Source organism: Asterias rubens, chromosome 9, assembly GCF_902459465.1.
Source record: "Asterias rubens chromosome 9, eAstRub1.3, whole genome shotgun sequence".
Classification (NCBI taxonomy): Eukaryota; Metazoa; Echinodermata; class Asteroidea; order Forcipulatida; family Asteriidae; genus Asterias; species Asterias rubens.
The window spans coordinates 4,669,608-4,683,925 of NC_047070.1; the positions used below are offsets into that span (position 1 = coordinate 4,669,608).

Genomic DNA, 14,318 nt, shown 5'->3' on the forward strand with positions numbered 1-14,318 from the left:
GATGTGTGTGAGCATGCAGCTGACTGCATGATGCTGAACTCAAGAAGTTGTTTATCTCAGAAGTTCAGAGAGAGCGCGAGAAACGGGGTAGAAAGAACAGCATAAGATCAACAGCTAAAGTAAAAATTTCGGGAAATTATTACCACCAAAACGTCATGTTCTTTACCCAGTTACTTCTCCTCGCAATAGTGGGTTATTCCCTCAGCCAGCGGATCGACACAGATGACCGGGTAGACTGCGAGTTGTGTGACAAGTCAGCGTGTCCCACCGATCTCCCCTGCCTGGCCGAGCTCGTGCTGGACCGTTGCTCGTGCTGCCAAGTCTGCGCTAAAGTTCTCGGTGAACGGTGCGGTGGCCCGGAGTCCGTAGACGGGCGGTGTGCAGACGAGTACATCTGCGCCGGGAAATCTGTCTATGACCCCGTGAAGGAAGGAGGCGTCGGGCAATGCGTCTGCAAGAGTTTCGATCAAGTTTGCGGGTCAGATGGAGTGGTTTATGAGAACGAATGCGAGATGAAAATGGAGAGTTATGGAAGAGTTCAGAGGGGGTTGTCGGCCATTGAGGTAGACGAAACAGACGTGTTGTGCTTGACCCGTAAGTATTTAGAAAGTTTTATAAACGTGAATTTTATCACCAGATCTAGGCCCACTTGTGTGGCCAAGGATAGCTGAACTAATCCTTGGCCACACAAGTGGGGCTACACCAGATGGTGAGTGGCAGATCTTGCTTTGAACGAATGGACCTGCTCAGCAGTAAGAATCGTTTCACTTCTTTGCAAATGCTTTATTTTCTTAATCTTCCATTTTCAATGTTTGTTGTTTTGTTTTCCTTTGCTTTGTACTTAATTACTTTTTTGTTAAATGCAATCATTAATTGAATAATACATTTTCTTATTGTATGGAGTCACGGTCCCCACTACATCTCACTACATATGGCACTATATTGGTCCATGAAATCCTCTTTTTCTCTTGTCTCTTTTTTATTAATTACTATAAAAAGTTGAATGCTGTCTGTCCGATGCAGTTTCTTCTCTCCCGAAATAACCTACTGGTGGAACCGGGTAACAGTAACAACTTTTTACTAATATATTAGTCATTGGTTTTCAGATTTATAACAAATTAAAAAAATAGGCTGACTCCAGTTGTGTCCAAAATATTTACAAATACTAAGAGTGAAAGTTTTTTGGAGTAAAACATCCTTATAAATGTAGTGATTGGATTCAGCTAGCCCACCTTGTTGAGCTGTTAATGGCTCCGCTTTTAACATTGGTCTCATCACTGTCACCATTGTAATGGTGACTCTGAGACCGATGTTAAAAGCGGAGCCATTAACAGCTCAACAAGGTGGGCTAGGATTCAGCATGTTTTCTAGCATTTCTTGTAGAAAAATGAAAGGTTAATTTTATTACTAGAAAGTGGTAATTCTCACCTACTTTTTATATTCATTGAATTTTAAAAGTTATTGGAATGGATTTGTTCCCAAATGCCACTACATTTATTGTTAAATGTATGAATTCTGACCTATTAGGGAAGGCTATGCAAACAGCCTTTTGTACGTTTACCTAAATGATAACAGCATGAAAGAAATAGTTTGACATCCTGGCGTCTGAATGCCCTACCCCAAAACACCCCTGTTTACATTAATAACAATCAAGTTTTTACTTCATAAAGGAACTTGATTGTTATTAAATTATGCAAACATGGGCCGGTTGTCCTTGACTGTGCATTCTGTTTCAATTGTACAATGTAATTTAACATTGCTTATTATTAATAGAATGTGTGGGAGCCCGGACTATGTACTTAATAGGGACAATTAGTTATTGGAAACAAATTATTGGGCTGTTTCAAGCGCATTGAAGTCCATGCTGGAAGTTCTGGATACGATGAGATTTGTATTTTTTTGGCCAGCCAGCTGGCTTGTGGGGGGAGGACTGTGATGAGAATGACTGGGGTGGGAGAGAGTAGCTTAGATTTAAAAAAAAGTTTATTTTTGACATTGTTGTCATCCCTTAGATCGATCTTTGATGCAAATTAATCTTAATTGACTGTGATGTCACAAAACTAATTTGGTAATACTGACGGCGTGTCTCAGGGATAAATCTTAATAGTCGTGCTTTGAGAAATGATCCCACCTGGCAGTGAGGATCATTATTTTACACTAGGCCAATAAAGATTAAATCTTGGTTTTTATATGACCCCTATTATATTTTGTGTATAGTTAGAATGTAGCTCAAATTAGTTCATCTGAAGTTCCCAAATGATTATAAATCAATAAAAGTAAAATGTCAAAAAAATGTGAAAGATCTAGAATGAAATGTTATTAACCCCAACGGAATGGGTATGGGCCTTCACATAACCCACACTCTCCTCCCTTCGAGTAAACTGCTATGGATTTTTACCCTTCTTCCAGTTTTGCAGGATCTGGTCCAAGTTGTCTCTTCCTTTTCTACTCAAGTCTACATAATACATACATACATGTAGGTCATTTGGCTGAGACTTTCCAACAACAGCATTATATTTCATATGTTGATACTGCAAATAACTTGCATAGCTTTACAACATCTGGGCCCAATTTCATAGAGCTGCCAAGCACAAAATTTCGCTTAGCATGAAATTTCTTCATTGATTAAAACAGGATACAACCAAATTCCTTTTGTTGCACTTAGCTTGTTAATATAAGTATTCAGCTGTCGTTTGCTCATCCTGAAAATCACATGGAAATTTATCAAGGACAAAATTTCAATGTTACGCAAGTTGTTGTGCTTAGCAGCTCTATGAAATTGGGCCCTGGTTTGGTGGTTCATAGCGCATTGTGTGTCATAGCCGTACTCACTCTTTTTAAATTTGAACAGAGGCTTATAGAGTTCTTTTCGTTCTTAAACAAGGTTATGAATTTATCTTTCATCAGCCAAACATGTCATTTTTGTATGGGACTTGTAGTTTGTAGGCCTATATATATTAACAATTTAGCCAGACTTATTTTTCCAAGAAATTCGACCAGTCCTCAGGTTTTCACTGGTGTTTGGCAAGCCAACTAGTTCTGATTTAACAAATTCAGATATCATTCTTGTCCCGGATACATGTTTTAACAACATGTTTTTACTTCCATGCTTATGCTTGCAATTTGTATGCTTTTTTTGAAGTACATGTGTCTGCGTTTATTTCTACCTCCATGGTTAAACGGTGCACTGCTCTGTGATTGTATACACTGTACACCAACATTCAGACATGTCTTGGATTTTGTAGACACCACATTCTTAGAAATAGGAAACTTCACTTGTGTCCAGAGACCCTGCCAAATATAGTATGGATACCCTTTGCAGCATTGTCTAGAAAGAGTGCAGACCAAGTCTGTCTAAGAGAACTGTATAACCAACATTTTTTTTTTTTTTTTTTTTTTTTGGGGGGGGGGGGGGCTAAAAGGTCACAATTACAAGTGTTTCTGAATGATTTTGTGCCAATAAAGGGAGGGTGCAGCCTACTTTGGAGTTTGGTGTAGTATCCAACATTAGTAACCATATTATTAAACTTTCTTGGTGAGAGGCACTGCACCTGTTCATAATGTACAACAACATAGTTGAGAAATGATTCCTTTCATGGGAATGTGGTTTTAGAGAGCGGGATTTAAAAACATTTCAATCTGAGATTGAACATACATACATGTATAATAACCGCTCCAAATTTTTGGTGATATCGCAAAAATGCTACCCATTTATAAATTAAATTTTCACAGGTTTGTTGTATGATTATTGAATTATCTTCATTGTATCCACATTCATAATATAGGGTTAAAACTAAGTAAATGGTTATTTAAACCAATATACTAACCCGTTAATCATGTTAATACAGTTGCGTTGATAAAAGACTGTTTGCTGAAGAGATTTTATCCAAACTTTTGTGTCATCATAAAATTATAAGGGTAGGGTCCAATGTAGTCGCACAGTTGTACTGAACTTGTAGACAAGATGTGCGTTTTGAACTGAACCCCAGTTCCTGTCTAGACCAGTACTAGTGACTGATTGAGACACTTTCTCACTCAGTCTGGTACTAAATGTAAATGTCATTACTTAAATAGTAATACAGTGCAACAAGGAAACCCATACAGGGCTTAAAACCAGGGTTTGCCCAAGCCAGCAAGACTTGTCAGTAAGCTTAAATTCTAGTCAGTCAGCTCATGGTCAGCTTTTTCAATAACTCATATTTCAAATGAAAACCGGAGGCTTTTCAACACCAAAATAACCAGGCGGATTTAATTTTGACTTGTCCTCTGCATGGTTTTTAATTGGCCTTTGTTAAAGCCAGTGGACACTATTGGTAATTGTTAAAATCCAGTCTTCTCACTTGGTGTATCTCAACATATGCATAAAATAACAAACCTGTGAAAATTTGAGCTTGATTGGCCGTCGAAGTTGCGAGATATCTATGAAAGAAAAAAACACCCATGTCACACCAAGTTGTGTGCTTTCAGATGCTTGATTTCGAGACCTCAAATTCTAAACTTGAGGTCTCGAAGTCAAGATCGTGGAAAATTACTTCTCACTCGAAAACTACGTCATTTCAGAGGGAGCCGTTTCTCACAATGTTTTATACTATCAACCTCTCCCTATTACTGGTTAGCAAGTGAGGTTTTATGCTGATAATTATTTTCAGTAATTACCAACAGTGTCCACTGCCTTTAAGGGAGAATCTCCACTTTACCACTGGCCAGAGATTAAGACCAGTACAGGCCCATTATTTGCAAAATTGATGAGGGCTACAAATTTACAGTAGGCCACAGGGCTGAGGTAAGCAATTTGAGCTTTGGGCCAGTACTGTATTAATTTCATGACTGTCCAAGTCTGGTTGTCTTGTGTTCAACAAGTCAAAGGTAGCTTTTGACATCAAATAAATTATCATCAATAATCTAAAGGCCCTCATAAATGAAGACGCTGTTAAACATGAAACTAGCCCAAATCCTTCATTTCAACACTGGTTTTTCAATGGGGTGGTAGTGTTTAGTTTCAGTCTCAACCTACACTATTGTACTAGAATGGTGAGTAAAACTAATGCTGGTATTGAAACAGGAGTGAACTTTTTGATGTGGTCCCTTAAACTGTCAGCCATCCATCTCCATATCTAAGCCCAAGGCTCTGGTTACCTAGCAACAGTTGGCCAGCTTTAAAGGGAATGTTTGAAACATGATGATGTCAAGGTCCTTTTGACAATGGATAGTTACTCACTCGGAAAAGATCTGAGTTTGTGAGTACCTTTTGAGTTTTCTTGGTTTCATGGATTTCAAAAAATCTTTTTGGGCCTACTTTTTGAGTCTGTTATTATTCTTAATGGGGGACTTTCAGGACGCTTGGTGGCAGCAAACTTACCAGGTAAAATCCATTGTTCTCGGTAATGTGCGCATGCTCAGAAGTACAAAACAATGACAATTTACCTGGTAAGTCTGCTGCCACCTAGCGTTCCAAAGTCTACCATTGTAACATCTGGGGAGGTTCCAGGTCTCCCTATCAGCCCTTTATTTAAATGTGAAACATTTCACCTGAAATGGGCACTTGACAAGGTGCCACAATGCCAAGACCAGAGTGACAGAGAGGCAGTGAACTCTGCAATGATGAAGCCTTGAATTAAAAACAAATGATAATTTAGAAAATGATTGGGGAGACTGACTTGGTTTTGTTAAGTCTTTGTTTGGAGTTGACCTTTAAAGGGAAGGTATACGTTTGTTAATTACTCAAAACAAATATTAACTTAAAAACTGACTTGGTAACGGGCATTGGAGAGCTGTTGATAGTATAAAACATTGTGGGAAACGACTCCCTCTGAATTAACGTAGTTTTTGAGACAGAGGTACTTTCTCACTAAAATAATAAAAGACTTCTAGCTAGAAGTATTTTATTCCTATCTGAAAGCAAACAAAATCGTCTAGCAAGGGTGTTTTTTCTTTCATAATTTTCTCGCAACTTTGAAGACCAATTGAGCCCAATTTTTCACAGGCTTGTTATTTTATGGTTATGATGGGATACACCAAGTGAGTTTGGCAACTACCAAACGTGTACCTTCCCTTTAACAAAACTGAGACCCAAGCTGGCATTCCAAAGTTGTTAATCAGTCATGGAGTGGGGTTTGGTGTCAGGGTGTTTACACCAGGCATGGTCTCAAGAACTGTAGAAACATACACCCAAGGTGAACTTGTCAAAACATATTACTTCTCAAAAACCAGAACCTAAACATTGCTTCGTTTTTAGCCTAAACCCTGGAGGTAAAGGACCTGAGAGTGACTAAAATAAATGTGTGGATTTTTTTGGACATCCTGCGGAGCTGAAACTATTTTAGGTGGATATTTTTTAAAGTTTTGGAATAAAAAGTGGTTTTGCGGTGTCTGAGTCATGACTATTGTGAACACAGGGGGGTAATTGAATTATATCAGTTTCATTCATTAAATTTAATTCAAAACAAATTTCGGGAAATCTTTTCTGACTGCTCAAAATTGAACTGTATGACTCTGGACAAAGTTGTTTTTTGAGAAAACTCTTTTGATATGGTTTGATCTTGATCAGTTTTAAATAGTTGACATTTTCATGGAAGATTTATTTTATGTTGTCATGACCCCAAATCCATATGGAATTTAAAGACACCATCATGTGCCTCCGGCTAGAGCAGTATGCCACATTTCCAATCAAAGACTGAACTCCTTGTGTTTTGTGTGTTGTTTTTTTGCTACCATTCACACAGGAAGAAAATAAACCATGAAACCTCTAGCCTTGTTTCACCATGGTTTCACTCGGTATAATCGGCAAATTAGTGTTTAGGGTGTTCATTTCTCAAAGTATGATTGACCATAACAACAAATCATTTCAAAGTAATGTATTTGTAAATAGTAGTAGTTTTTTTCCAGAACAACAAGCCATTTCAAAGTAATGTATGTAGTTATTTTTCCCGATTACGTATTATTAGCACTGTTACTGTGTATGTAGGCTATAGGCCCTATAATCAGCAGGCTTACTTTCCTGAGTTCTGTAACAAACAAAAACCCACATGCATATCATTCGGGTTGAATTCCAATCCAACCAACGACCTTTGACATTCTAGAGCAGATGTCTTATATTACCACTATTGGCAGGGTAGCTAGAGAGGCAGTTTCAATTCTATATCTTTGCAGCTGGTACCGCAACAATTTCACAGTATGTTAAACTTGTGTCGGGGCTAAAGAATATTATTTGGTTTTACCCATACACCGATGTGTGTAAAAACCACTGAATACTCAGTATTTTTCCAAGTCCTGTGAAAGCGCCGTAAAGCCCCCTACTTTTGGTGAATCGCTGTGCCAGTGTATAGTATTGAATGCAGTGTTGATTGAATGGGACAGCAAAATTCGCTAAGGATGTCTTTACCTAGGTGCCTGTTTGCATATGTACACCAGATTGGAGGCCTGTAGGTAGATTTATGGACCAAGGGCGTATTGACTGCTTAGGAGGTCAACTACTAAAGTTGACAGGATTTGTGACACCCAAGGAAAAACAGCCTGAATTGATTGTCCTGAAGTGACAGTCTCACCAGATTTTTACCAATAAACTCAGAGGATCTGCTGACTAAAGTTGTTCTGTAATTGCACCTGTTAAAAGTATCTTCCTTTGCTGTGTTGAAAATGTGACAAAACAAAGCAAGTGTTAAAGGAACACGTTGCCTTGGGATCGGTCGAGTTGGTCTTTGAAAAGCGTTTGTAACCGTTTGTTATAAAATACATATGGTTAGAAAGATGTTTAAAAAGTAGAATACAATGATCCACACACATTTGCCTCGAAATTGCGTGGTTTTCCTTTTACTTTGCGAACTAACACAGTCGGCCATTTATGGGAGTCAAAATTTTGACTCCCATAAATGGCCGACCGTGTTTGTCGACGAGATAAAAGGAAAACCACGCAATTTCGAGTGATACTTGTATGGATCATTATATTCTACTTTTAAAATATCTCTCTAATCATGTGCATTCTATAACAATTGGTTACATACGCTTTTCAAAGACCAACTCGACCGATCCAAGGCAACGTGTTCCTTTAAGGATTGTGAGGCAACAAGTTTGTCCAAGTTTGTCCTAGCCTTGCTCAAGGCAGTCGAATTATTCACTCCGAAAAAAGACCGCCGCTGTATAAAAATCCCAGCCGTATTCACTGTGCGTAACATCGCACGACATGATGCCCCCGTACACTATCCACATGCGGAGGCCGTCAGGCATCCGCATGCGGTTAGTGGTACGAGCGCGAATGACTTGTGTGCACAGTAGTCGTACGATGTGACAGTGTGTATACGGGTGGGTCATGCGGTGTGATCGCACGCACCACGCACAGGGTATACGGGTGGGTTTACAGCGGCGTCTTTTCGGAGCAAATAATGCGACTGCCTTGAGCAAGGCTAAGTTTGTCCATGATAGCACACCCTCTTATGGCAAATTGAGGAGAGTCTTGAACCAAGACTAGGCTGAGCTTAGAGAGCTGAGCTGAGCCTTAGGCACTGGCATCTTCCTGAGTACAGGTATGGAAAGTGCACATTTCCTAGTGCAAGTCTGGTTTTCGTCTGAAACGGTAAATGCCAACCACCTGAACCAGCCTCTGCCTTGTCAATAAGGAAGTCCCTGGTGTAGTAGTCTGTCTCTACCCACCAGACTCCAGTCAGCTGCTTGGAGGCAATTAGCAAAGACCCCCCATGTGGGGCCTGGCCAGCCTGCCATTCCCCCCTGAGCTAGAATGGAACTGTTCAATAATGCAGTGTAAACATTCCATTGTGGGAGTAATTTGTTGGGCCAGATAATTTTTGATATTTTGACTCCTAGTCCTATTTAGCTCACACCAAGTGAGTTATTTTTGAAACAAAGAAACAGCTTTTTAGTTGTATCATTGATTTTGGACAAGTATACTTTGGTCTGGTATGACTCCCCAAATGTTACTAAAATTTAATATATATGATTTTGTTTGTTTTTGCTTTCTGTACATTCATCGAGGGTTGAGATACTTTCATGAAAATCGTTTACTATTCTTACCAGGATCTTTGTTTTACCCCCCTGTAAATTAAGTAATTCATTTTGTTTATTTTCAGCTCCTTTCATCACATCTCCACCAAAGGACGCCTTCCTGAAGCTTGACTCTCAGTCGGAGCTGAGTTGCGAGGCTATCGGAAGACCCGTCCCTGACATCATCTGGACTAAGGATGGGGAAGAGTTGCCAGGCAACCATATCAACATAGCAACGCGCAAGAGAAACGGGCCAACCAAATTTGGGATGACGAGTTGGGTGCTGGTAAGTTTTTATCACTCTGAGCTGCTTGATTAGTTGATTCAGATGCACTCGACAAACTCGGCCATGAAAACACATAAGACCCTTAAATTTGTCCTCATCAACGAGGTCCCCCCCCCTCTCCCCTCATCAGTGTCTAAAAATGATTATGTCTAGGGATACAAAATATTAATTTTGGTTTTAACCCTTACATCGATGTGTGTAAGCACTGTACTTTTCCCGAGTTCTGTAAAAAAAAATCCCAGGCATATTTCTAGATTAGGATTCAAACCAAGGACCTTTGCAATTGAGGTTGTTGTTGTCAGGGATGAGGAAAAGAGCTCCCTCAATCCCTTGATCAGCTTATCTTTGGGGCCTGTCAATCAACCATAAGCAGTAAACCTGTTCTACTGTTCAGCCACCCTAGTTTTCCTACAACCACCCACCCCTCCTTCCGGTCCCTCGAAAGCCACCGACCCATCTTACTCAAAAAATTGCGTCTGGAATGATCCGGGACTTGCGTCTGAACTGGAAGGTGTGTCCATGAAAGTCATCTATCAGTCGTTGGCCTACAAATAATAGACAGTGAACTTCCTGGCAGTAATTGATGACTTTGAATCCGGTGGTGGGCAACTGCTGCTTGCCGGCAAAGCAGACAGATCATGAATAGTACGTTGACCTGCAATTTTGGGGGCCAATTTTAAAAAGCTGCTTTAGGTAGAAAATATTGCTTTTGCTGCTAAATGTTAATATAAGCACCGTCACAGATGATATGGTATTTTAGCTGGTAAACCTATTCTGGTTAGCATAATTTTATTGTGCTTAGCTCATTTTTGTGCTTAAGCAGCTCCAAATTTCATTTGATTTATGCTTAACAATATTTTGTTAAGCAAAAACAAGCAGGATACCATTCACAAATAGTAAATGTGAAATTTTGCTTTTGTATTTACTTCACATCTCTATTAACTTTTGCTTCTCTTGTGTTTTCATTTTTAAGCGCATAGGGACTTCTCTGTGATTGTAATATGCGCTCTACAAAAATGGTTCATTATTATTATTATTATTATTATTATTATTATTATTATTATATGGTATTATAGCTAGTACTAGTAAGCATAATTTAGTTGTGCTTAGCTCAGTTTTGTGCTTTTTAAAAAGCATATCTATAAAGTTAGGCCCTGTTCCCATTTTCATAGAGTTGCTAAAACAAATGGTATAGCTTATCAAGTTTCTGTTGAGCAAAAACTGGCAGGTTACCAGTCAAAGATTGTATATGTGAAATGGCATTTTTGCTACCATCTTAGCTTAGGCCACTTGAGGAAATTTGGATCAATGTTTGATTAAAGTGTTGTTTTCTGTTTCAGCTCAATGTGTCTCCAAATGATGGAGGAACCTACATGTGTAAAGCTATGAATAGCCAAGGAGAGACCAGTGTCTCGGTCACCATCTTGGTCCCCACTCCTGAAGATATGAACAACAACAGTGCTAATGATGTTGCCCTCGAGTTGTAGAAGGTGAAGATAACATTTCAACACTTCTATAAAAAACTTAAGTTAGCCTCAAACCAGCCTTCTCCATGTTAGCGTAGGTTTGCTGGCCAAGTGCTACTTTTAACAACTGAGGCAGGTCTGCAGCCGCTTTCACAAAACTTTACGCAACTACGTAAGTACACTTGCGCAACGTTTATGGCGTAAGTTGCGCCGTGAACGTTGCGCAGGTGGACTTCTGCAGTTGCGTAAAGTTTTGTGAAATCGACTGCTGGAATAACATGAAGGCGATGGCCTCTGTTGCCCTCGTCTTGCCCTTGATGCCCCTTCAAAAGTTTCCAATAGACTTTCAACTTTTCTAATTGAAGTGCCCTTTGCCAAATGAAAATGGCCTTGCCCTCTCAAAGATGAAATTCCAGGCCTGCAACATTCCTACAAACTTTGGTTAGCTTTGAACCATTCTTTTCCTGCAAGAGTGGGTTGGCTGGCCCAGTGCTGGTTTTAACAACTAAGGCAGGTCTGGATTAACATGGATTCCAGGAGGAGAGGCCATGACCTCTGTTGCCCCCTGGTCTTGGCCTCGGTGCCCCTTCAAACGTTTTCCATAGACTTTGAGATTTTCCAATGGAACCCCCTTTGCCAAATGAAAATGGTCTTGCCCTCTCAAAGATGAAATTCCAGGCCTGCAACATTCCTAAAAACTTTGGTTAGCTTTGAACCATTCTTTTCCTGCAAGAGTGGGTTGGCTGGCCCAGTGCTGGTTTTAACAACTAAGGCAGGTCTGGATTAACATGGATTCCAGGAGGAGAGGCCATGACCTCTGTTGCCCCCTGGTCTTGGCCTCGGTGCCCCTTCAAACGTTTTCCATAGACTTTGAGATTTTCCAATGGAACCCCCTTTGCCGAATGAAAATGGCCTTGCCCTCTCAAAGATGAAATTCCAGGCCTGCAACATTCCTAAAAACTTTGGTTAGCTTTGAACCAGCCTATTTTTTAAAGAGTGGGTTGGCTGGAAGGGCTGATTACAACAACTGAGGCAGACCTGGAAGTACATGAAGGCGATGGTCTCTGTTGCCCTCGTCTTGACCTTGGTGCACCTTCAAGACTTGCATCTGCCCAGCAAGTAGATATACACATGGTGTTACCACAAACCATCACACTGTTGGCTTCAAGTTTTGACGTTTTATCTTCCTTTTTATTCCGTTTTACAGGTCAGTGCTTTCTGTGACACTTTCTCAGATTTATCTTCGGTGTATAGAAACCAAACCAAATACAAGAATGGCTAGGGTATAGCTTGATGCTTGCAGACTGCTCATGGTGCTAGAGTATCAAGAGAGGGCGCTATATAGATAGCCATTTAAATCAATGATAGAATGTTGTTTACTTCTGCATACTGCATGACTATAAGGAGAAGAAACTGGCATTAAGAAAAGCTTATAAAATTTTAAAGATCGTTTAAAAATTTGTGTTGATTTCTCAACCAAAATTAATTCCCGAAAACCCTCCTGTAAGCCAAGTTTAGATATTTGAACCCCCCCCCCTGCTATAATAATGTGTTTAAATAGAATTTATAAACTAATTTTTAATAACAGCCACTTTCTTTCAACCATTTTCAAAATACATGTATTAATCTTTCCCAGAATCATTGAAATGTTTCTGAATAACCTGTTTTGAAGGCTTTCATGATAACTTAATGTTACAGTTTCAGTATTTTAAAACTAATTTATTCATGTATTTATGAAACAGAGTTTGTAGATAGAATTTAGGTTAAAGCAACAGTGCATTTTTGGCTTGTTTGTTTAAGCTGTTATAGAAGATATACAAAGAACAGAGCACACAGCAAAGGGATGGAAACAAACAAAAACAGATACAAAAACAATCTTACGACTAGTCAAGAAAACTAACCAGAAAGAGGAGGAAGTTTTGATCATTGGAAGTGTCTTAATTAAGGAAATGTGCATGCACGTGTAAACATGGCCATCGACTCAGCTTCTCTTAAACTTGTATCTAGCGTGTTCCACATGCAGCAACTGCAAAGGCTGTCCGAAGATTCCCCCCCCCTCCCCCTCCCCCCAAAGTTGACAAATTGCTTTTTACAATCAATAAATCTTGCCTAGATGATGAATGGTGCTAAGTTTAGATAGACTGGGTAATATGATATTTACTTCACTTTTTGAACTATGCAACTAAACTTTTTAGTTTTAGAAAGGACGACTTATATTTAAATGTCCAGAGTTTTGTATTAGTATTTTTAAAGCATTTTTTACATATTTAACCAGCAAAACGTGCCTTATCTTATGTAGGTATTTATATACATTGTCTAGAAATATATTTATAGTTGGATCTCTGAATGGCTCTTTTTGGATTGATGTGAACCATTGGTTCTTACTGAATTGTTATTAGCATGCATGTGCTGTGATTTTGTATTTTGATGCGTTTTGATTGTTTAAAGGCAGTGGACACTATTGGTAATTGTCAAAGACTAGCCTTCACAGTTGGTGTATCTCAACATATGCATAAATAACTAACCTGTGAAAATTTGAGCTCAATCGGTCATCAAAGTTGCGAGATAATAATGAAAGAAGAAAACACCCTAGTCACACGAAGTTGTGTGTGTTCAGATGGTTGATTTCGAGACCTCAAGTTCTAAACTTGAGGTCTCGAAAATCAAATTCGTGGAAAATTACTTCTGTCTCGGAAACTACTCCACTTCAGAGGGAGCCGTTTCTCACAATGTTTTATACTGCCAACCTCTCCCCATTACTCTTTACCAAGTGAGGTTTAATGCTAACAATTATTTTGAGTAATTACCAATAGTGTCCATTGCCTTTAAATATCAATATTTTCTGTTCAAGTCTTTCTAAGGCCATCAGTATCACTTTATCTCAGTAAGTAAATTGTGAATTTTGGTCGCTAGAGAATTCAAATTCAGTTCAAATTCATATTGAGGAACTATGGTTCAAGTCTGCTTCTAAACAGTTGTAGGTTGCAAAAGTCTCAGATTCAAAAGGGTTGGTCTCAGTCTTTGCCTCGTTCTCAGATATCAAGGCCTCGGTCTTGATTTTCCTAGTCTCAACTCAGGCCTGATTTACTGAGGCAACTGCCTCCATGCTCATGTGCCCCCTGGACATGCCCTGGTGCCCTTGAAATGCTTCAGTAGAAATTTAAAATTTCCTCGTAGGGTGACCTTTACCAATGAGAAAATGCAATGGTGCCCTTACCCTTTTGAAAAAAACACAGCATACAGGCCATGCCTGTCAACTACAATACTGCTTCCAAAACCCAATGGTGTATCATATACCTTAAATTAATTATGACTACTACCCGGTCAGAAATCAATGTTTATGTTATAATAGATGTAAAATTTGCATCGGGGATAAAGAATATTAATTTTGTTTTTTTATTATCGTTGCAGTACCCGCTGCCAAAACATAGGATTCGAACTGCCTCTAGCTACCGGCCAACCTCGGTAGTCTAGTTGGTAAGACACTGCTCTAGAATTGCAAGGGTCGTGGGTTCGAATCCCACCCGAGTAACATGCCTGTGATAATTGTTCACGTTGTATGGGTAAAAAAC

General features: G+C 39.3%; 1 protein-coding gene across 1 annotated transcript; it reads left to right on the top strand.

Moving 5' to 3' along the window:
* The first annotated feature begins 82 nt into the window (after positions 1 to 82).
* Positions 83 to 12,331, top strand: LOC117294767 (insulin-like growth factor-binding protein 7). The gene is made up of 4 exons (XM_033777283.1): positions 83 to 594; positions 9,081 to 9,280; positions 10,621 to 10,770; positions 11,954 to 12,331. The coding sequence occupies exons 1-3, from the start codon at positions 156 to 158 to the stop codon at positions 10,765 to 10,767; spliced, it is 786 nt and encodes a 261-aa protein (XP_033633174.1). The 5' UTR covers positions 83 to 155; the 3' UTR covers positions 10,768 to 10,770; positions 11,954 to 12,331.
* Positions 12,332 to 14,318: the final 1,987 nt, after the last annotated feature.

What these genes read in the sequence shown, in the direction of transcription:
- LOC117294767 (XM_033777283.1), top strand. Translation starts at nt 156, where the DNA reads ATGTTCTTTACCCAGTTACTTCTCCTCGCAATAGTGGGTTATTCCCTC. An exon ending in AGACGTGTTGTGCTTGACCC is followed by an intron (nt 595 to 9,080) that starts GTAAGTATTTAG and finishes GTTTATTTTCAG; the next exon opens with CTCCTTTCATCACATCTCCA. An exon ending in GGATGACGAGTTGGGTGCTG is followed by an intron (nt 9,281 to 10,620) that starts GTAAGTTTTTAT and finishes TTTCTGTTTCAG; the next exon opens with CTCAATGTGTCTCCAAATGA.